This window comes from Toxotes jaculatrix, chromosome 1 (genome assembly GCF_017976425.1).
Source record: "Toxotes jaculatrix isolate fToxJac2 chromosome 1, fToxJac2.pri, whole genome shotgun sequence".
NCBI lineage: Eukaryota > Metazoa > Chordata > Actinopteri > Toxotidae > Toxotes > Toxotes jaculatrix.
This window is the reverse complement of record NC_054394.1, coordinates 27,387,880-27,406,386: the sequence shown is the minus strand read 5'-3', so window position 1 is coordinate 27,406,386 and position 18,507 is coordinate 27,387,880. Positions and strand designations below refer to the sequence as shown.

Below are 18,507 nucleotides of genomic sequence, written 5' to 3'. Positions count from 1 at the left end.
TAATAAATAATTTACTAATGCTTTATAGATCCCTTATAAGCCATTATGAAGAATATCTTTTGGGTTGCCAGACTGTGGGAAATCCTCCTCCAGCACTACAAATTTCTTTTGTTTGTTTTTAGCTGGCTATTTAATTCATAAGGGAGACGCCACCAATGGACTGTGTGGCCACTTATCTTCAGCAAAAGGGCTGCAGGACATCTGAACCAAAATCCAGATAAAATCGCCATGATGAATTACTAACAGTGTCATGCTGGTGGAGGATTTTCCACAATTATTAATGGCTTATAACTGATCTATAAAGTATTGTTAAATACTTTATAGATCAGTTATAAAGTATTTAACAATACTTTATAGATCAGTTATAGTGTTCTATAGTGTTTATCTTCAGCAAAAGGGCTGCAGGACATCTGAACCAAAATCCAGATAAAATCGCCATGATGAATTACTAACAGTGTCATGCTGGTGGAGGATTTTCCACAATTATTAATGGCTTATAACTGATCTATAAAGTATTGTTAAATTATTTATTAAACATTAATTAAACCATTAATTACATCTTACAAAGCCTTTATAATTAGCTTGTAGCTCTCAGAAAGTGGTTCACGCATATTTTGTTCCCAAACAAAATCAGATCTAATCTGGTCACCAAAACCCAGCTGACACTGTTGGTCCCAGGTTGCCCATAGCTGCAGGGCAGTTAACAACTTCACCCAAAGGTTAATAAAGCCTTGCAAGTTCCTGACAAGTCAGTACTTGAATAGATGCATGTTTAAAAAAAAAAGGGGGTGGGGGTGTTACACACACTTACCTGTATGGGTTAATAGTGCATCATTGTTTTTGTGTGTGTGTGTATGCAGGGATCCACATTCGCCACTAGATGACAGTGGTTTTCTTCTGGCCTTCTGGCTGGACTCTAGAAATCCTTCCTAGAAGTATTACCGTAATCTTGAATGAAAAGAGGGACTGAAAAAGCCACAGAAAAAGCTCTGACAGCATCCATTTGAAACCGGCCAATCGTTTACTCACACAGCCTTAGCCTGTCATCCTTTGTAATAAATGTCAGTCCACAGTGGAGACTTTGTTGAACAATTTTTTTTGTTTTGGCTTTTTATTTTTGTTTTTTATTGGTTTTCAGAGAAATGGTTGGTTCATGGCAGCAAGAAAATCTTCATATCATGTCATGGTTGCAGGAGTAGACACCATTACAAGACATAGTGTAGGAAACAAAAGATAAATAAATCAATATGACTTTAACTTGTCATAGTATGGCGTGACAAAAATCTTGTGCCTGTCTATTAGAGAGGTGAGGGGGGGTGGGGGGGTAAAAACCTGTTACCAGGACAGGCACAAGCTGTCAATCTGTGCCGTGCACCGTGCTGTTTGTGGCCACATGCATCGTTAGGAGACATACATACTACTTCAGCCTCTGAAATCATCCTTCATTTACAGGTACACACACTTTCGTGTTTTGGCAGCAGTTCGACAGGAGTAGTTGAAATTCTGAAATCGTAAAAAGGGAGAATATATTATTTATGTGTAAAGCAACAAGCTGTTAGGGAGTTTCCTAAGAAGATTAAGTGGGACAGTACTGAGAAATACAAACTGGGAGCACATTAACAACAACAAAGGTTTTTTTTAAATTGCACTACAAGTCTTGTCAGAGGAAAACTAAATATCTTACATATTTTGGAAAAAACTTTATAAAACAGAAAGTGGAAACTGATGAATCTTCATCTTTAATGTGTGTCCATTGCACTGCAAAACTGTAAACAACATGTTTCACCTTTAACACGTCTGTCTGGTATTATTTTCTCTTTGTTTATATACACTGCTTATCCGGATTTTGCAAAGGAGCCAGTAGAACTGCTAACCCAGAATCTCAGTGGGAAAACTTTCAAGAATAAGCAGTCTCCTGGTCGGCGCTCCAGCGTTTAGAAGTAATCTTCCTCACACCTGCCACAGCCAGGCTATAAATACAGGGGTCATAAGAGGATCCACCTGGTGTCAGTGTGAAGGAGCCTGTTGGATAGTGATCCGGTCTCACAAGATCCCAGAGGGGCCAAGGCAAAGATTTGCTGTACCTACTTAACTAATACTCCCAGAGACAGCAACAGTAGTGAAAGGAGGGGCCTGTATTCTCTTTGATCTACAACAACGAGTGAAGAAATGGTCTGTTTTAATGTATGAATGAGAAGGAATACCTCAGGATCTGTTCATCTCTTCCTGTATTTCTGGGATATCATTAACCATCATTACAAAAAGATGCTGTTTTGGGAGAGAAGCTGATTTTCTACTGAACGGTAAACTCTAATTTCACGCCTGAGTGTCTTTATGTAATTTAGTTTCATCGTAATCCCTGTTGGAATATTGTTTTGGAGTTTTCTCTCGCTTGCCCATATTGGCAAAGATAGTTTTGGTTTTATTTGTCCTGGTTTTGAGATGTCTGTGAGAGGTTGAGATCCATGTCAGTACAGTTGCAGAGGTGGATGGAATTTCTTTTTTCTTGTTGTTGTTGTTGCTCTCAGTACTGAAAAAATAACATCTAAAAAATTCAAAAGGACTCCTCTCTCCCAGTCGCTCTGGATAATGCACAAAGAGAGACTATTTCTTTGGTAGAAAGCCATTCCAATGAAAACTAATGACATTAATGACAAAATAAAAACTATCTGAAAGAACAGTTACCACTTAAGGTGAGAAGATTTATCTTTTTTTTATTTGTTTGAAAATTCAGGCAGGTACATCCTCTCCTCAGCAGTTTATATATCCTGCTTGTATTGACACAGTGTACTCAGTCATCAACATACCAGTCTGTGTTCAACACCAGAAAACAGTGACTGGTTTAGGGCAGAGCAGGTTACTCATACTGAAGTCACTCTTGCACAAGTTGCCACGAGAAGTACAAATCCCTCCCTCCAGGACTGAAAAGTGTGGAGTTGAAGGTTTGTTTTGTCAGACACTTCCTCGTAGTCCTTTGGCAGTAAATGAGGTCCAACCCTCGCGGGGGAGTGTCAACATTAGACAGTCAAATGGATTAACGCCATGTTTTGATTTGTAAGATGTTTGGATAAGTTGGATAAGAACTGTTTTTCTCTTTCAAATCAATCTCTGTATCAAGAGCATGTGAAGCAGTGAGGACGTGAGAGTCTCACTACACCAAAATACTGTTTTTCAGCAGAATACTGATGAGTCTCCTGTGTCCTTCCACAGAATCTCTGCTGGATTTATCATGGGCACTGCTGCATCCTGTCAAAGCAGGAGGCTCTGACAACAGCACAGACTGTACTGAACCACCACGTCTGTTTGTCAAAAACCGGTAAAAATCAGCTGCTGTGACATGTTGACGCCTGCGATTTCCAGGCAGCTCATCCCAAAACCTGACTCTGCTTCCCGTTGTGAAAGGCCTTCACGTGAACAGGAGTAATTTTCACAACAGAAAATGGACCCCCACCTCACGCTTTACCTGCATTTGGCAAATCACAGTGGAGCCATTTGAACGCCCAAACAGTCAGGACTGTTTTGTGTGGATTGATGATTCTATGTAGTGTGTGTGCGAGTGCAGCGCAGCCTTGGATCCATCGTGGAACCACAGTCCGCCCGGGCGCCCAGCCTTCGGGCCGGAGACGCTCCAAACCAGCAACTACTCTCTGGTGCTGTTGATTCAGCTCAGCCTGCTCTCCTTCGACCTGTTCGTCAACTCCTTCAGCGAGCTGCTGAGGGCTGAACCGGCTGTGCAGCTGGTACTTTTCATGTATGTAAGAGTTACTCACTGTTTCAACAGGCAAACATTATCTCTGTCTCAAGAAAAGGGAAACAAGTCTGAGCTAAAAATAGTCTGCTGTAGTTGAGTCATTTGCTGGGTGCTGGGATGACATGAAACAGCGGTATCCTCTTTGTTTCTGCTGCTCTCACATCTCTCTTCCCCCCTTCTCTTGTCTTCTTATGCTTTATATTTGACAGTATCCAGGACATCGCCATCCTGTTCAACCTCATCATCATTCTGTTGATGCTGTTTAACACCTACGTGTTCCAGGTCGGCCTGGTCGCCATATTGCTGGAGCGATTTAGATCTCTGCTAATGCTCTCTGCTCTCTACCTGACCTTCAGTATCATTCTCCACTCCTGGCTTATGGTACGTAAGAGCACAAACAGCAAAAACACAGTATATTAAAAGCATATGCATAGACAGCAAAATAGACAGCACCATTTATTGAAATACATGTATGCTATTTTTAAAACATGGTGACAGGGTATTGCTTAATAAAAGAAAAATGACTGTAATAATGAATCTGTAGGCCCTCAGTTACTACACTTTGTACAATATTCCCATCACTCTGGGTTTAATTAATAACTTAGAAGTAGTAAATCAAGCATAGTGTTTTTCACCATTTATATACTTTAATTAAAAGCAAAGTGACTGTTCAAGTTTTCTATATTAATCTTTTCAGAATCTGCGTTGGCTGAATACCAACAGATTTATTTGGACAGACGGTCTTCAGGTGCTGTTTGTCTTCCAAAGAGCTGGTAAGATGACATGTTAATGCAAACTTTTTTTTTCTTTTTTTTTAAAAGCCAACCAAATATATTTTATTTTGAATGTTTATATTTTAGATTGGAGGCATGCTCACCTTACAGGAGTTACAGGGGTATGAAGTGGTGAGGGAGAAAAGACTCATCAGAATACAGCAGAGCTTTTGTTTTCTCACAGCTCAGTTTAAGAAGCAGTAGACAAACCATGGGGAATTTTTCCCTCAGAACAGAAATATTTCCAGAAGAGTGAATGCTGCTTTTTCCTTTACATCTTACTTATAGGTTTCTGTCACCATCTCACCTTAATGAAGCACACTCTTGTGCATGGAGCTGTTTCCATGTAATTTTATGATTATCACTCTAGTTTTTATGCTCTGAAGATGGTCACTGAGAGAAATCTCATAGTGTCCTCAGAGTCCGTCCTCTCTGCCGACAGACTCCGGGCAGTGATCTCATGTCGCCATGTGGGTGTGATGTTCATACACGTATAATCTCATTAGTGGATAAAGGGATTTATTGTCTTGTTGTTGTTCTCTGCAGGTGATCCTTTATTAAGTATGAGCACGTACTGTAGCCATGTATTATTTGTCTCTTTGTTTTGTCTGCTACTTACTGTAAGACCCACTCAGACAGTTACTCAACGTGTGGTTCAGTGTTGCATCACCAGTTCATAAACTCTCTTTCACGATAAATTTACTTTAAGACACTGTGAACTCTGTGGGCCTGAGTTTTACTTTCACGACCCTGCAGATTGGTTGTACATCCTGGTGGGGATTTCCCATTTCTGTGTCTTTCTGTTTTTGCAATGTTAACGTCCAATTAACCTTTATCACAGTGCACAGTCACAACCTGGGAGCTAGGAGCTTCTCACTTAAAAACAGAAAATGAATTACACAAACTAAAAAGGGGCATAAATATAATTATTCACACTAATGACATTTGTCACATTTTTATGCATTTATCCATCATTGCTCAGCTTGTGGAGATTGGTTTTAGATCTCTTTTTTTAAAGTTTATTTTGGGCATTTTACTTTTATTTGAAAGTGGACATTCTAGAGAAAAACAGTAAAACAAGGGGAGAGAGAGATACGTCATTTGGCCATCACAGGCCAAGTTGCATGAAAACAAGTCAAGAGTTTGCAGTGATGTGATCGAGCTAAGCAGACAAAACATTACTAGCTAAACTCTCTTATTAGTGATTCAGCAGAAACGATGCAGTTCATTTGGTTTTTCATTTGCTGTTTTGGATGTGTTGCACTGCTGACTGCTTATTCAAAACACTGTCATCCATTACTATTACTATTACTATTATCTATTAATACAAGATAGAGTCCAAGACAGAAACGGTTTTTGAAGACAGATATGTCTGCACCTGTTACAAAGTCAGCTGGAGTCATCTGCATTTATCAGCTGTTTCATGACTCTCACTCAATTTTTGAGCAAAGTGTATTTTCTTTATTTTTTAAAAACCCACTCTCATATTTTCCTGTTCACAGCTTCTGTGTTGTATTACTACTTCTATAAGAGGACCTCTGAGTATCTGGGTGACCCTCGTCTCTACGAGGATTCGCCGTGGCTGCGGGACGTCTTTGCTCGAGTCAGACAGTGATCTCACTGCAGCGGAGCACAGGATGCCACAGAGGCCGGGACTAGTGTAAAAATGGCACAGTAAAAAAAAAAAAAAAAAAAAAATACCCATATGGAAAGCAAAGGTTACAAATAATAGAAAGTTTGCATTTGAAAATTCATACAATGGGAAAATTTGGCCACGGGTACAGGAAATTTATGTGCAATACATGTGAAATCTCAAACCCAATTACACTGTGGGAGAACTAATTTACAAATTTAAAGTAAGAAATACATTGTGGCCTAAAATGCACTTCTTGCGACACATGTATTATACATCTATTTCACAGGGATTGTAGCCAAAATATTCCACATAACATTTCCTCCCAGTGCAGGGAGGACTGTGCCAAAATCTGGTAAGATTATTTAGAACATTAGGGCCAGAATGTCTCATGAGGCCGGGTTTGATGTTCAGATGGTAAAAAGGAATGAAAAGTGATTATAATGATTTTTTTAAAAAAGTATTCTGTTGATACCAGTCACCACATGTCCTTTTTCTTTTCTTTTGTTAATGCTGTACATTTAAAAAAAACAGACTGCAGTTGTTTTATATACATTTGAGACTCTTTGTGTTGCTTTGAGTTTGTTTGTACTGTGAGCACTGAACAGGGCTTAACTTTATTATGGCTTGGCCAGTTATTGATTTCCACTGTCTGTAAAACCTGACTAATCGTGCACCTGGCCTGTCTGTGTTTCACTTTCACAATAAGTGTTGATACATATACGTGGTTAAAATATAATAAAATGTATTTTAAAATGTTGGTCAGATGATTTAAAGCCCTGTTTCAGACTTTGCTCCAAAGCATGAAGCCAGATGACTGAAGCGGAGCTGACTCTTCAGCTCACGGAACTCTTTGAGGAGTGACTCCTCCTGCAGGTTGAACTGTGGAACCAAGAAAAGAGGAAAAGTCTTTGTGAGATGGGAATGAAATGAAAACAGAAACAGGACTTTCAAACAGACCTTGAACAACAGCAACAAATTCAGCCAAAAATGAAAACAAAGAGGAAATCTCCATGAAAACATTTTCTCTTCAGTTAAAAAATTTGCAGCAAAATTCCTGTTTTTACTGACTCAAGGTTTAAAAACAAAAAGCTTACTTTTTGTTGTTTAATATAGAAAAAAAAATTGTTGTAGGTTGATTTGTCCACTATGAAACATTTTTTAGATATAGATTTCAAAGCATTATTGATAACAAGAAATCAACAACTTTCGAAGTCAAATACTGTAAAATCACTGTTAACACCACCAGACTAACTCACCCTTATGGCATATTTATGAAACTGCTCTGCTTCCTCTTGTCTGCCAGACTGAAAACAAAGGTTTCATCACATGGTTAGATCAGGTCCCTGTGGCTCGTATGGAAACATCCAGTTTTACACAGTGAACATGTGAATCTGCATTTAACTGTGTCTCAGTTCAGTGGCAGCGTTCCTGCAGGGAAACAGGCCACACAGGTGTGTCCTTCACTGTACCTGAGGGATAAACTAAACATGTTTTTCAGGATTGTGGGACCAAGGACCAAACCATGCACTGGCTGTGTCCCCCCTCCATGTTTAGGTAAAGAAAGCTTCATTTCTTGGTGACAATTTTCTTAATAAGTGTCGACCCATTGTGTTAGAAGGGAGCAGGAGCCTGAACTGGGACACAGCATATAGTATTTTCAGAGCGTCCTCATCACTCACCCTGAGACAAATCAGAGACAGGTAAACCCACACCTCTGCGTTCAGGTTGTTCAAATGGTTGGCCTCAGTCAAAGCTTCCTCGGCTACACACAGCTCCTCCAGCTACACAGACAGACACACAAAACCAAACATCCAAACACAACCGAGGCTCACTTCTTTTCAAAGTAAATGAAAAAATATGGCCGACAGCAACTCTTGTTTGCCAGCAAACCCCCACCCCCGTGTAGAGCGTAACCAAGGAGCTTGATCATGCTTAACTTAAATATATTTTCAGGTTGAGTAGGTTGTTGTAGAGGTGGAGTTTTACCCGGTAACAGGCGGTGCCCAGGCCCAGCCAGGTCAGGCAGGACGGGGACTGCTCACAAGCCTGCAGGTAGACCACTTTGGCTTGCTCAAACTGAAAGTTAAAATCACAGAAATAAGACTGTATAAGTCAAGATGTTTTGTAAGTATAATGATGAGCTTTAAATTTAAATTCAATGAGAATGTCTGTGATTTCTGCCTGCTTTCCATAGGTTTCTACAGGTTTCTACAGGTACCTGGTTTGACTGTAATGCTTCATTAAAGTAGATCAGAGTTTCTCTGACTCACCTGCAGATACAGTGCACCAGTAAACAGACTTATCAGATGGCAACAAGCTTGTCCCAATATCTGACCTTCCTCTGCTGTAGGTAGATGGATCCCAAGCGGAGGAGGACAAGGTGAGAGTCTGATGGCTGCTGCAGGAAGTTCCGGCTCCGCTCATAGCTCTCCTGGGCATCACTGAATGCCCCTTGCAGGTACTGACAGTGACCATTCAGAGCCCAGGCGTCTGCATCCTGTTCACAGGGTGGACAGCACCTCTCGGATCAGTGTTTGGAAGAGATGCTAGTTTAATTGGATTTGCTGGTGCCTTACTTTGCCGCTGCTCTGTGGTCACATTAATATGTTAATAAATTAACACAAAATAAACTGCTAGACAAAAATAAATTGCCAGGAGGGAAGGAGTAACATTTCCGTGCACTGGCCATAATATTATCCTATAGCAAAAACAGTGAAGCCAAGAAAACTTCCAGGTTACTGTTGAGGAACACAGAGGCATTTAAAGGGAAACTTTACAATGCAAGTGTGCAGCTGGGGAACAAATGTTTCCTGGATCAGCTCCACCCATTTCAAACTTCTTGTTGGAATATTTCAAGCATAATTTCAGGACAACACAGGGGAATCTTCCCATACATATTGATGTATGGTGGAGTATGGTAAAATAAAATGTACCATGGAGGCAAACACAGAAATATTATTACTGTTTGTCAGTTGGTGGTGCTAATGTTTTTTAACTTCATGCTTTCAGTTAATACATAATATATTCAAATTTATCTAATCAGGCAGATTAAACATGTGTTCCATCACAGCCTGTGGACTTTAACAGCTCAGACTAACAGAGCCGTAAAGAAGCAGCAAACCATTCAAGTCACATTTTCCATTAAGTCCTGACTTTATTCTCAGTGTTGCAGCCAGACGTCAGTGTGTGTGAGTACCTGATCACTGTGAAACAGCGCCTCCTTGAGGCTCGCAGCAGCACTGCCGTAGTCAGCTTTGAGCAGCTGCAGCTGGGCCAGATGGAGGAGGTAGGAGACACTGCGACCACCATCTGAACACAGCAGCTCCAGGGACAGAGCGTGCTCTGCCATCTGTCAACAACAAAACAGTGTGAGCTGATGAGTGACATTTTTATCTTCTATTTTTGTTGGCACTTACAGACTACTGCTGATGATGCCATTTTCCAGGTAGCTACGGGTCTCAGTTCATTTCAGCATGTCGTGAAATGTTGACACTTTTGCCCCATAATGCTCTAATCCAATGGTAATGAAACGACCCCACAGCAGTTCTGTACATTATAGGGTGTCTGCATACATATTTGACCAGTGCGAGTCCAGGTGGCTTGGCAAACAACCAGCTGCTCAGTGTGTTTTTACCTGCAGGGCATTGTTCTGCAGCAGGAACCGGACAGCCTCTCTGTAAATGGTGGAGGAAAATGTTACAGGAACTGATCTGGAGCTGACACTCTGTGCTGAAGACTCTTTGTGCATCTCTGAGTCCTGGTCAACAAAGTTTGGGTCTGGAGGAGAAATACAGTAATAGTGTCAGGTTACATCCGCTGCTCCAGGGAAGCCATATCCACTGCCTAATGCTCTCCGGGCTGAAGTGATCTGAGGGCTCAAAAAGTGCACGACAGACAGAAAAGATTTTCAGGTGGTTCTTGCCAACAGACTGCATCTATCTACTGCCATGTGTAGACTGAGATTACCTTCTAACTGCGTATGAAATGTTGTACATCAACATGTTTTATCTACATTTTAGTTTTTGTGTCCTGACAGATGACACTGAAACAGTACGCTCGTCTTCTCTGGTTGCTTTTCCTCCTGCTGCACTTCACCTTGATGGTCAGTGGGAGACTGATGTGCAGGAGTAGCTGTCTCCTCTTCCTCCAGCTGGACTTTTTCCTTCTTGTTTTTTTCCTCATCCTCCCTCTGTGTTTGCTTCTTTGCTTCATCTGCCTTAAGCTGCCTCCTGGCCTCCAGAAAAGCCCTCTCAGCCAGGATGGATTCGTTGCAGCTCTCGTGGAGCAAACCTGGACAGCAGACCACGAAACATGAAATAAGACTATACTGTACACTTCCCAGAATGCATCTTTCCTGCGTCCTGCTGTACTGCTCAGGGTTATTTAGGGGCAGATATGAGTTTGTGGGGACTAGTGGTAAGTTTTAATACCTGCTAAAGACCGTTTTTGAGGATTTTCTTTTGACCGATTCATTTACACACCAACCTAAGGCAGTGAAGCTCTGGGACACATACTGTATTTTAATGAAGCATAAAAGGAAAAACGAATACACACAGGCCATATTATTGGAAGTGTGTTGTGTAGCTTGAACTTCACAGGAGCATCCACCACATTGCAGGTAGACAACACTGTCAGTCTATAAATTTCCTCTGTTAACAGCAGGTTCACAAGGTTAAACAGCAGCGAGTCCAAATACAAACTTCCACCTCACCCAGCAGCGTCCAGGCCACCACACTGGGCGGGTCTATGTTGGTGGCTCGCTCCAAGAAGGTATGGGCCTCCTCATAATGCTCAAATGTCGCCGCCAAGACCCCACACATCATCAGGCTGGAGAAACAAGAAGATTATTAGCTTACTTCACCGTGAGTGTACTACTGAGTCACCTTCCAGTGAAAGGTTATGGTGCGGCTGCCCCGATTCTAAATTTTCCTGTCATATTGGTTGTTATGCAAAGTTAAAGTCACACACAGTCACAAAGAAGGAAAGACACCTGAATGAATAAATAATCATGACATACAGCTTTTATTCTCTGGATTTCATTGCTGAGCTCATGGCTCTCTTTTAGAACACAATCGTTCAGCCCTACAAAGCAGGAACCACTTTTAAAGTTTAACATTCTGCAGATATGATATGCTTCTAGTGTAATTGGAGCATTCCTCACCTGGGCTGGTGTGCCTGCTGGACGGACACGGCCTCATGAAAACACTCTTTAGCCTTCATGTAGTCCCCAGTCAGCATGTAGAGGCTCCCCCACTCAAACTTGTGGGAGGGCTCGCTGGGGTGCCTCACTACTAGCTGCATGAAAATATACGTACAAAATTCAGTGCAACAAACACACACATGCACCCAAAAAATCACTGATACGCTCCGTGGATAATAAAACAGAACTCTGTTTGTTAATCTGTTTGTACATTAAGATGCACTTGGCTGTCTGCTCTGATTTACTTGTACAGTTATGACTAAAAGAAGTTTTCCAGCAAGTTCTTCTCCTCGTTTATTCTGGGTGTCGAGCAGTGGTATTAGGAGAGTCGACCATGTTATTGCACCTCTTGGTAGTACTGAGCAGCCTGCTGATAATCCCCAGTAAGCTGAGCCTCCCTGGCAAAATGTCTGAGCTGAGAAGAAGTCAACTGGATCGCATCCGGGGAGTCATCGTTGACGTCATCTGAATAAATCTGGTGAGGAGGAGAGGATGAAAATGAGCATAAATACAGTATCAAGTATATACTGTATATACGAATGTGTGTGTGTGTTACCTCATTAAGCGCTACGTGCATCTCATCCACCAGGTAGACATAGAGCTTGCTGACAAAAGCCTTTAGCTCCTGAGGGTCAGTGAATGGCTCTGTCTTCTGCATCTTGTCACGCACAAGCCTCACCACTGCATGCTACACACCAGAAATGCACACAGACAGACACACACGGTCACACAAACACTTATGTGGTGACAGAGGAGCTGCTGTTGTTGGAAGTCTGCCTGGGAGGTGTGCAGTAATTCTGACCTTCATCTGTTCCTTGAAGGCAAAGTATCTCCCAGAGACATTGAGCGTTCCCATGAGCTGAACCTTCATTTGCTCCTGGCTGCAGTCTTTCAACAGCTTGCACCGTGATTCAAACAGCTCCTTATACTGGTCTGAAACATGGGCCACCACGTTGCAAACCTGCCTGTGGAAGTCCAGCACTGCCTGTAGGAGCACACACAGCAGCGGACAGAATTCAGAAAGTAAGCAACGCTCCACTGATGTGTGGTTCATATTTGTGTGTGTGTGTGTGAACATGTTGATATAACTGTGACTGTGATTTACTCTTTCTGCTCTGCTGGGACCTGCTGGAGGTGGAGGCCTGGGCGGGATCAGTGCCTTCACCCTGCAGGAAATAGAGACACATCTTAGGACATTCTCATCCATTCGTGTCGGTCAGGAGTCCAAGGGGCAAGGGCCAAATGTCACAGACCAGAGTGAAACTGGGGGTGGGAGCATTTATGCAACTCTTTACCTTCTGGCCAGTTCCTCTGGAGATGTTTTGGGCACCAGCGGTTTTTCCAAGGCTATCTCAATGATAATATAAGTTCTGGCCTCCACATACATCTGTCATTAACAGGACTGAGGTGTTAATATGCACAAGGCTTTCCAAAATATTACAAAATCGCAAGCACATAAAGTGGATATAAGTTTATAGTATATTGCAATGTTAATGATGAACATGACGAGTTTAAGCTTGATTTATATTGCTGCTGCTCTCATTCAATCTGTATTAAACTGTAACTACAAACACAGTTACCAGCAAATGATGCCTTTATGACTCACTAATAGTAAATAATAAATAACACTGCTGTTTAGTGGAAACTTACATTTGCCTCTGTATTGACGTGCGGCTCAGTTTCGGTCAGGCTGTCAGCCACGCTGTCGGCTGCAGCCGTCCTGTTGTGATTGCCAGGCTGCTGACATGGTGAAAACATATTAAATTAGGGTCCAACCTTCAAAAGCACGATTTCTTTAAAGGTTATATTTGGTGAAACTAAAAAAATAATACCTGATGTGTTTTTCACTGCTGAAATTTTGCTCTGGTAAGAACATTTTTCAAAAACAGTCATGGACTTATTTTACAGTTTATAACCTTTGTGTTTTTCCAAGCCCCTGGAAATTCTGCTAATTAAACTTTCATGTAAAAATGAACCTTGTGTCCTTGTCCTGAGCATCGGGACCTATCTGACCTTTTTGGCTGACTCCTTTGAATCCTTGGCTCCCTTGTTGCCTCCATCCAAGTTCCTCCCTGCCTTTGCCTTGTAAGAGCCTGCAGACGAGCTGGCACGAGCTTTGGTCTGGCTGGCTGCAGCCTTGGCCTGCTCCTTTAACACACTGACACTCCGCTTGGCCTTTAAACGCAAGATAAATGACAAACCCACTTTAGTAGAGACTTAACAGGACACACACCATGGGAGCAGTATTAGGGTCATTTAATATACTACTTTAAATTAATGTAATTATTTATGTATCACACATGACATAGGAGGGCTGTGCAGTACACATCCCATACAGTAAACATCCCTGTGCGAATATGTGTGACCTTATTCAGCAACTCAGCCTCGGAGAAGGGATGAATGCTGTATGCTCCATGGATCCGGCTGGCTCCAGGATACAGCAGCCGCCCCATGTCCACAAACGCCACGCCATGGAAGGGGATCTCTGGGTTCTCCTCAGAAAGCTACACACACACACACACACACACACACACACACACACACACACACACACACACACACACACACACACACACACAACCTCCTGATCTGTGACTGATCTTTTCTTCTTGTTTTCAAACCACTAAACAATTAGCTTTGGTTAAACGTAAATGCAATTTTGCTTGAAATGATTGTGGATGTTGTGGATGTCCCATTTTCTACATTTGGTTCATTCTAACACTACAGAGTCAATACACCACAGAAAAGACATTTGCAAATATTTCTAAACCTACCCTTTGAAAGCAAAGCTCTCTCACCTGCTTGGTTTCTGCTGCCTTTCCAAGCGGAGCCAATGTCTTCATGATCTCCACCGGCCACAGTCTGCTCTCAGTGATCCTCTGTCGTAGCCTTAAATTACAGTCAACATTCAGACACTTTTTTTCAAATCTTTTTCTGTATCTGTGTGTATATTTTCTACTTGTACCTCTAGGCCATTATTTGGAATGAGCTGTGCGCGTAGCTCACCTGGCAGTTCCTCCTGCATCCAGGAAGCAGCACATCTCTGTGTCCCAGCTCACCCTATTCTTCCTGATCTCTGCCTCGTTACGAAACTCCTGGTCCTGTAGGAACATGACCTTCAGCTCTGTAACTGACCATGTAACTGAGCCTGGGTTCATTTTTTTCTCTTCTAATCTTCTACAGTATTTTATTTGCTGCTATGGGCAGCCTGTGTCTCCATTTTCCTTTAAGGTTTGTCCATGTCTATCAAATGAAATGAATTTATATGACATTCTTCACTTTCACACACTTTCATATACTGACAGTTAGTGACAGTAATGTGCCATTCTGCAAAATCAGTGAATGCACCGGCTAAGACATTTGCAGTTACCTCTAAGCCAGTCAGTTCGCCGACCTCCTGTTCGGTGGGCTCTGACTGGAAAAAGGCTCCTGGCATGAAGTGGTTCCCTGGGACCAGCAGGGCCTGATGGGGCCTCTTCCTCTGCCTGCCCTTTTCCTCCCTCTGCCCCCCTGCCTTCAGCTGCCCTTCACAGAACACCAGCACCTGATCTTTCTGGCACTCAGAGGAATAGTACAGCCACAGAGTTAGAATCCTCCATCCTGGAAAGATTCAAGTTTCAAGTGGGTCTAAATGGAATATCACAGTTTTTCTGTTCCATTTTTATTTAACACTGCTATTACCATTGTGCGACATGTCAATCTTAGATCATGAAGGATTACAATTTTTTTTTGAGGGCTACATTTGCCTTAAGCTTTACTACATGAAAAGCCCACTGTAACACTCACCTCTGCAGTAAGCGGGACCTCAAGGGCAGCAGTATAAGTGGAGGGAGTGGGGGCAGGGCTAGACAGCAGCATCCACGACTCAGGGACAGAGTAGGCTGTCTCTATGGTTACCTTCAGCAGGTTGGAGGCTGAGAGTTCTGCCTCAGACAGAACTGGAGCTGGCACACTGACACACACATCCAAGGTGGATTGCTAAAGGGGGTTAAAGGATGAGGCACATTTACATTTTGTTTCTAAACCGTTTAATTATATTGTCTGCAAATTATTAGGTTAAAGACTGTAAAATGTGCAAGAGGTTTCCTACCTGAGGTTGTAACTGCTTCTTCAAACACTGGTAAGAAAATATTGAGTCATTTTATTTTTGGCCATATAAATAGGCTGTCTTTTAAGATACTGGCCTCTGCCTTCAGCACATATTTGACACACAGTGGTGAAGTGTTTGTCAAGGACATAGAAGAATGACTCTGACTAAAGTTTTCAGTTAAACATAGCGTTGTTCAGACCCAGAAGCCTTCAGATAAATAAATATAAGCAAAATGAAAATAAAATAAAATAAAATAAAATAAATAAGAAAAACTTTAAGTCTAGGTGCTGAGTGGTCACTCGGTCTAGTAGCCAGTAAGTATGGCAGGGCTGTGCAGCATGTCATCTGCAACTGTGTGCATTCTTGTGTGGATGCACAAGATAAACAAAATCAGGATCCACTTATAGAAAAACAGCTCCGGTGTTACTAAAGGTCAAAAACTCCTTAGAGAACCCTGGCAGGCACAGCTGGATCAACCTGTTCGGGGCCCAATGGACAAAACAAAATTGCTATTGTCCTCCTACTGTGGTGAGCAGAAGAAAAACCTCAGAACTCAGCAAACAAATGGTAGTAAAACCAGGAAAAACATTTATCATATTTAAGAACAGATTATCATATTCAGAACAGATAACTAAAACTAATTTGAAGAGTGGTATCAATCTTACTTCCCAAATAAAAACAGCATCAAAGCTGTCTAAAATAATCATTGCTAGTGAGATGGGCTGGTGCTGGTGCAATGATCTCTTGTCAACACATATGGAAGTGTAAACTAATATGGCAGGTGTACCTTTCTGCTATAAACTGTAAATTGCATTTATTCACTTCTATAAACTGCAAAATCCCAGAAGATGTGACGTCTATGTTATAAAAATAACTTAGTGATATTATTGCATAGTTATTAACCAACCAACCTGAGAGGACTCTTTGGCGGAAGGGCTTGTCACTGGATTCAGTGGGACAGTGGACGAGAAGCTGCATTGACCTGAACACAAAAAAGAACATCATTTCAGCTGTGAAATTTCAGGGAGATACACCAGTTTGTCCTATTACAATGTAAAGCGTGTCATTTCGAACAGGTAAAGCTGTACCTTGCAGCAGTGGAAGCAGGTCGACCACAGCTTGGCCCAGCACCACTGTCTTTGCCTCAACTTTCTTCTCCTCAGGCAGGACCTCTGTCACTGTCACTGACCACAACAAAACAATAAAAACAAAACAGCGCTGTGAAAACTGAAAGCTATAGAAACAAGCATGAAGACTCCAGGCCCTCTTCTGTTTTCGCTCACCACTAAGCAAATTACAGCTAGTGTTATTGCAATGATTAGGGATAACTGTTTCAGTTTAAGCTGCAGCACACTTGTGACTAGCCTCAATTTTTGGCAGCAACTCATGAGTTATTTTTCACAGTTTATTCTGTTACCCTGAAATGTTTATCGGCAACAATAAACAAAAAAAAAACAGACAGCCAGTTTTACAATAACTTACAACATGGCTACAAACTGGGATTTTCTTGTAACTGGCTTGTTTGGTCGGGTGGTTTTCAGTGAGCTGTGTAAGTGTTACATCTGTTGGTATAAATATTAATAAACTTGTCTGTGTAAGCACTTGTGTGGTAAAATCTCATCTTAGTAAAAATATCATAACTACTATAAGATTTGAACTTACAAACTGCTGCCTGCAATAGGTTGCAGGCCAATATTATGAAACATTTTCTAAGCTACATTATCAGCATTATTAATGTGATCCTCTGATGTCCACGATGGAAGTATTCTTCCAATGTTTTTAGGATGTGTGCCAAGCGTGGGTATCAAGGAGACACTGCTGATAAATTTGCAGTAACAGCAACAACAAAAATTGATGAGAGTTGAAAGAAGAGACAAAGTGAAACAAAATGTTTAGAAACCTCATTGGCAGACACTGCTTAGTTCATGTGAGCTATCAGGAGACAGATCAACATTTTCAAACTTACATATTATTGGTTTATGGGCCATGTTACTGAGAGCCTGTGCATCACTGGGACAGTCGAAGCTGCAGGTAAAGTTGTAGTCAACACGCCTCTCCACAGGGTCGAACTGCTTCTTGTCTGACTCTCCCAGGACCATACCATCCACTTCAACCTGCAGAAAACTCTGGAAGCTGTCTGTCTTTCTCCCTTGCTAAAAAGAAAAGAAACAGAATATATAACATTTGGTGGATTGAGTTAATGTACTTAACACTGGTTGCATTACACCATTTTTGAGGAGGGCATTAATTTCAAAATGAGCACCTAATCTAGCTGTTAACCATGAGCTTAACTGTTGACTAAAAACCAACGATAAACACAGCGGTTGTTTAGCCAAATACAGAACATTAATTTTCCAGACTGTAGTAGGGTAACCTCTTTTTATTAATTTTGTATGCTTTGTATGCTTGTATGTTTAGCTGACTAAAAGGTAAAATTTATATTCATATACACCTTATAGGTACACCTCTGTTGCTTTAGCAGGTGGTTGCATTATTTAAGGTTGGTTACGTTAATCCAGACGTGTCCAAACTGTTCCACAAAGGGCCGGTGTGGCTGCAGGTTTTTGTTCCAACCAAGCAGCAGCAGCACACCAGACTTGACTCATTTAATCAACTGATCTTCTTCAGACAGTTGATTGGTCACACTGTGTGCTCTTCATTGGTTGGAACAAAAACCTGCAGCCACACCGGCCCTTTGTGGAACAGTTTGGACACCACTGCGTTAATCGCATGTGTAGTTAATCGCTTTTGCTACTCAAACTATAACGTTGAACGAGCTTACCAGGTTATTTCCACGGGTGACAGTTATTTTTATAGTCAAGTCTGTTTCCGCAGTGTTTTCAGGCGTCTCCATTGTGCTAACAAATGACAGACTAATGTTAACTAGTTAGCTGTTAGCTGGCCTTTTGAGCATCGGTTCGGTCTTTTTCGGATACGCAGACCCGTTTCCGTGGCAACGGTGGTACACATGCTGGTGTGTTTAAGTACAATCTGAAATATCGGTATGTTGGGGAAGGCGTTTCAAGCCACCATAAATAAAAAGTACCGGGAAGAATA

The 18,507-nt window shown here is 41.7% G+C and overlaps 2 protein-coding genes across 3 annotated transcripts; one reads left to right on the top strand and one right to left on the bottom strand.

Annotated features, from left to right (window-relative positions):
• Positions 1-1,384: 1,384 nt before the first annotated feature.
• On the top strand, positions 1,385-6,266 carry LOC121182417 (transmembrane protein 138-like). 2 transcript variants are annotated; one of them, XM_041038898.1, is made up of 5 exons: positions 1,385-1,452; positions 3,211-3,751; positions 3,961-4,132; positions 4,449-4,524; positions 6,027-6,266. In XM_041038898.1, exons 3-5 carry the CDS (start codon positions 4,007-4,009, stop codon positions 6,137-6,139), a joined length of 315 nt encoding a protein of 104 aa, XP_040894832.1. In that variant the 5' UTR covers positions 1,385-1,452; positions 3,211-3,751; positions 3,961-4,006; the 3' UTR covers positions 6,140-6,266. The 2 variants fall into 2 exon arrangements, with proteins under 2 accessions (XP_040894832.1, XP_040894839.1); XM_041038905.1 differs by lacking the exon at positions 1,385-1,452 and adding an exon at positions 2,193-2,303.
• A 662-nt stretch (positions 6,267-6,928) lies between these two features.
• On the bottom strand, positions 6,929-18,304 carry cfap70 (cilia and flagella associated protein 70). Its single transcript, XM_041039761.1, is given in 26 exon segments — positions 6,929-7,039; positions 7,417-7,464; positions 7,840-7,941; positions 8,147-8,236; positions 8,496-8,657; positions 9,357-9,509; positions 9,795-9,937; positions 10,256-10,450; positions 10,872-10,987; positions 11,322-11,455; positions 11,707-11,835; positions 11,917-12,048; positions 12,163-12,345; positions 12,466-12,526; positions 12,656-12,747; positions 13,011-13,100; positions 13,374-13,535; positions 13,727-13,864; positions 14,159-14,249; positions 14,367-14,461; positions 14,731-14,913; positions 15,147-15,401; positions 16,362-16,432; positions 16,539-16,634; positions 17,417-17,603; positions 18,233-18,304. Coding segments are annotated over 26 exon segments (3,291 nt in total).
• Between the last annotated feature and the right edge of the window lie 203 nt (positions 18,305-18,507).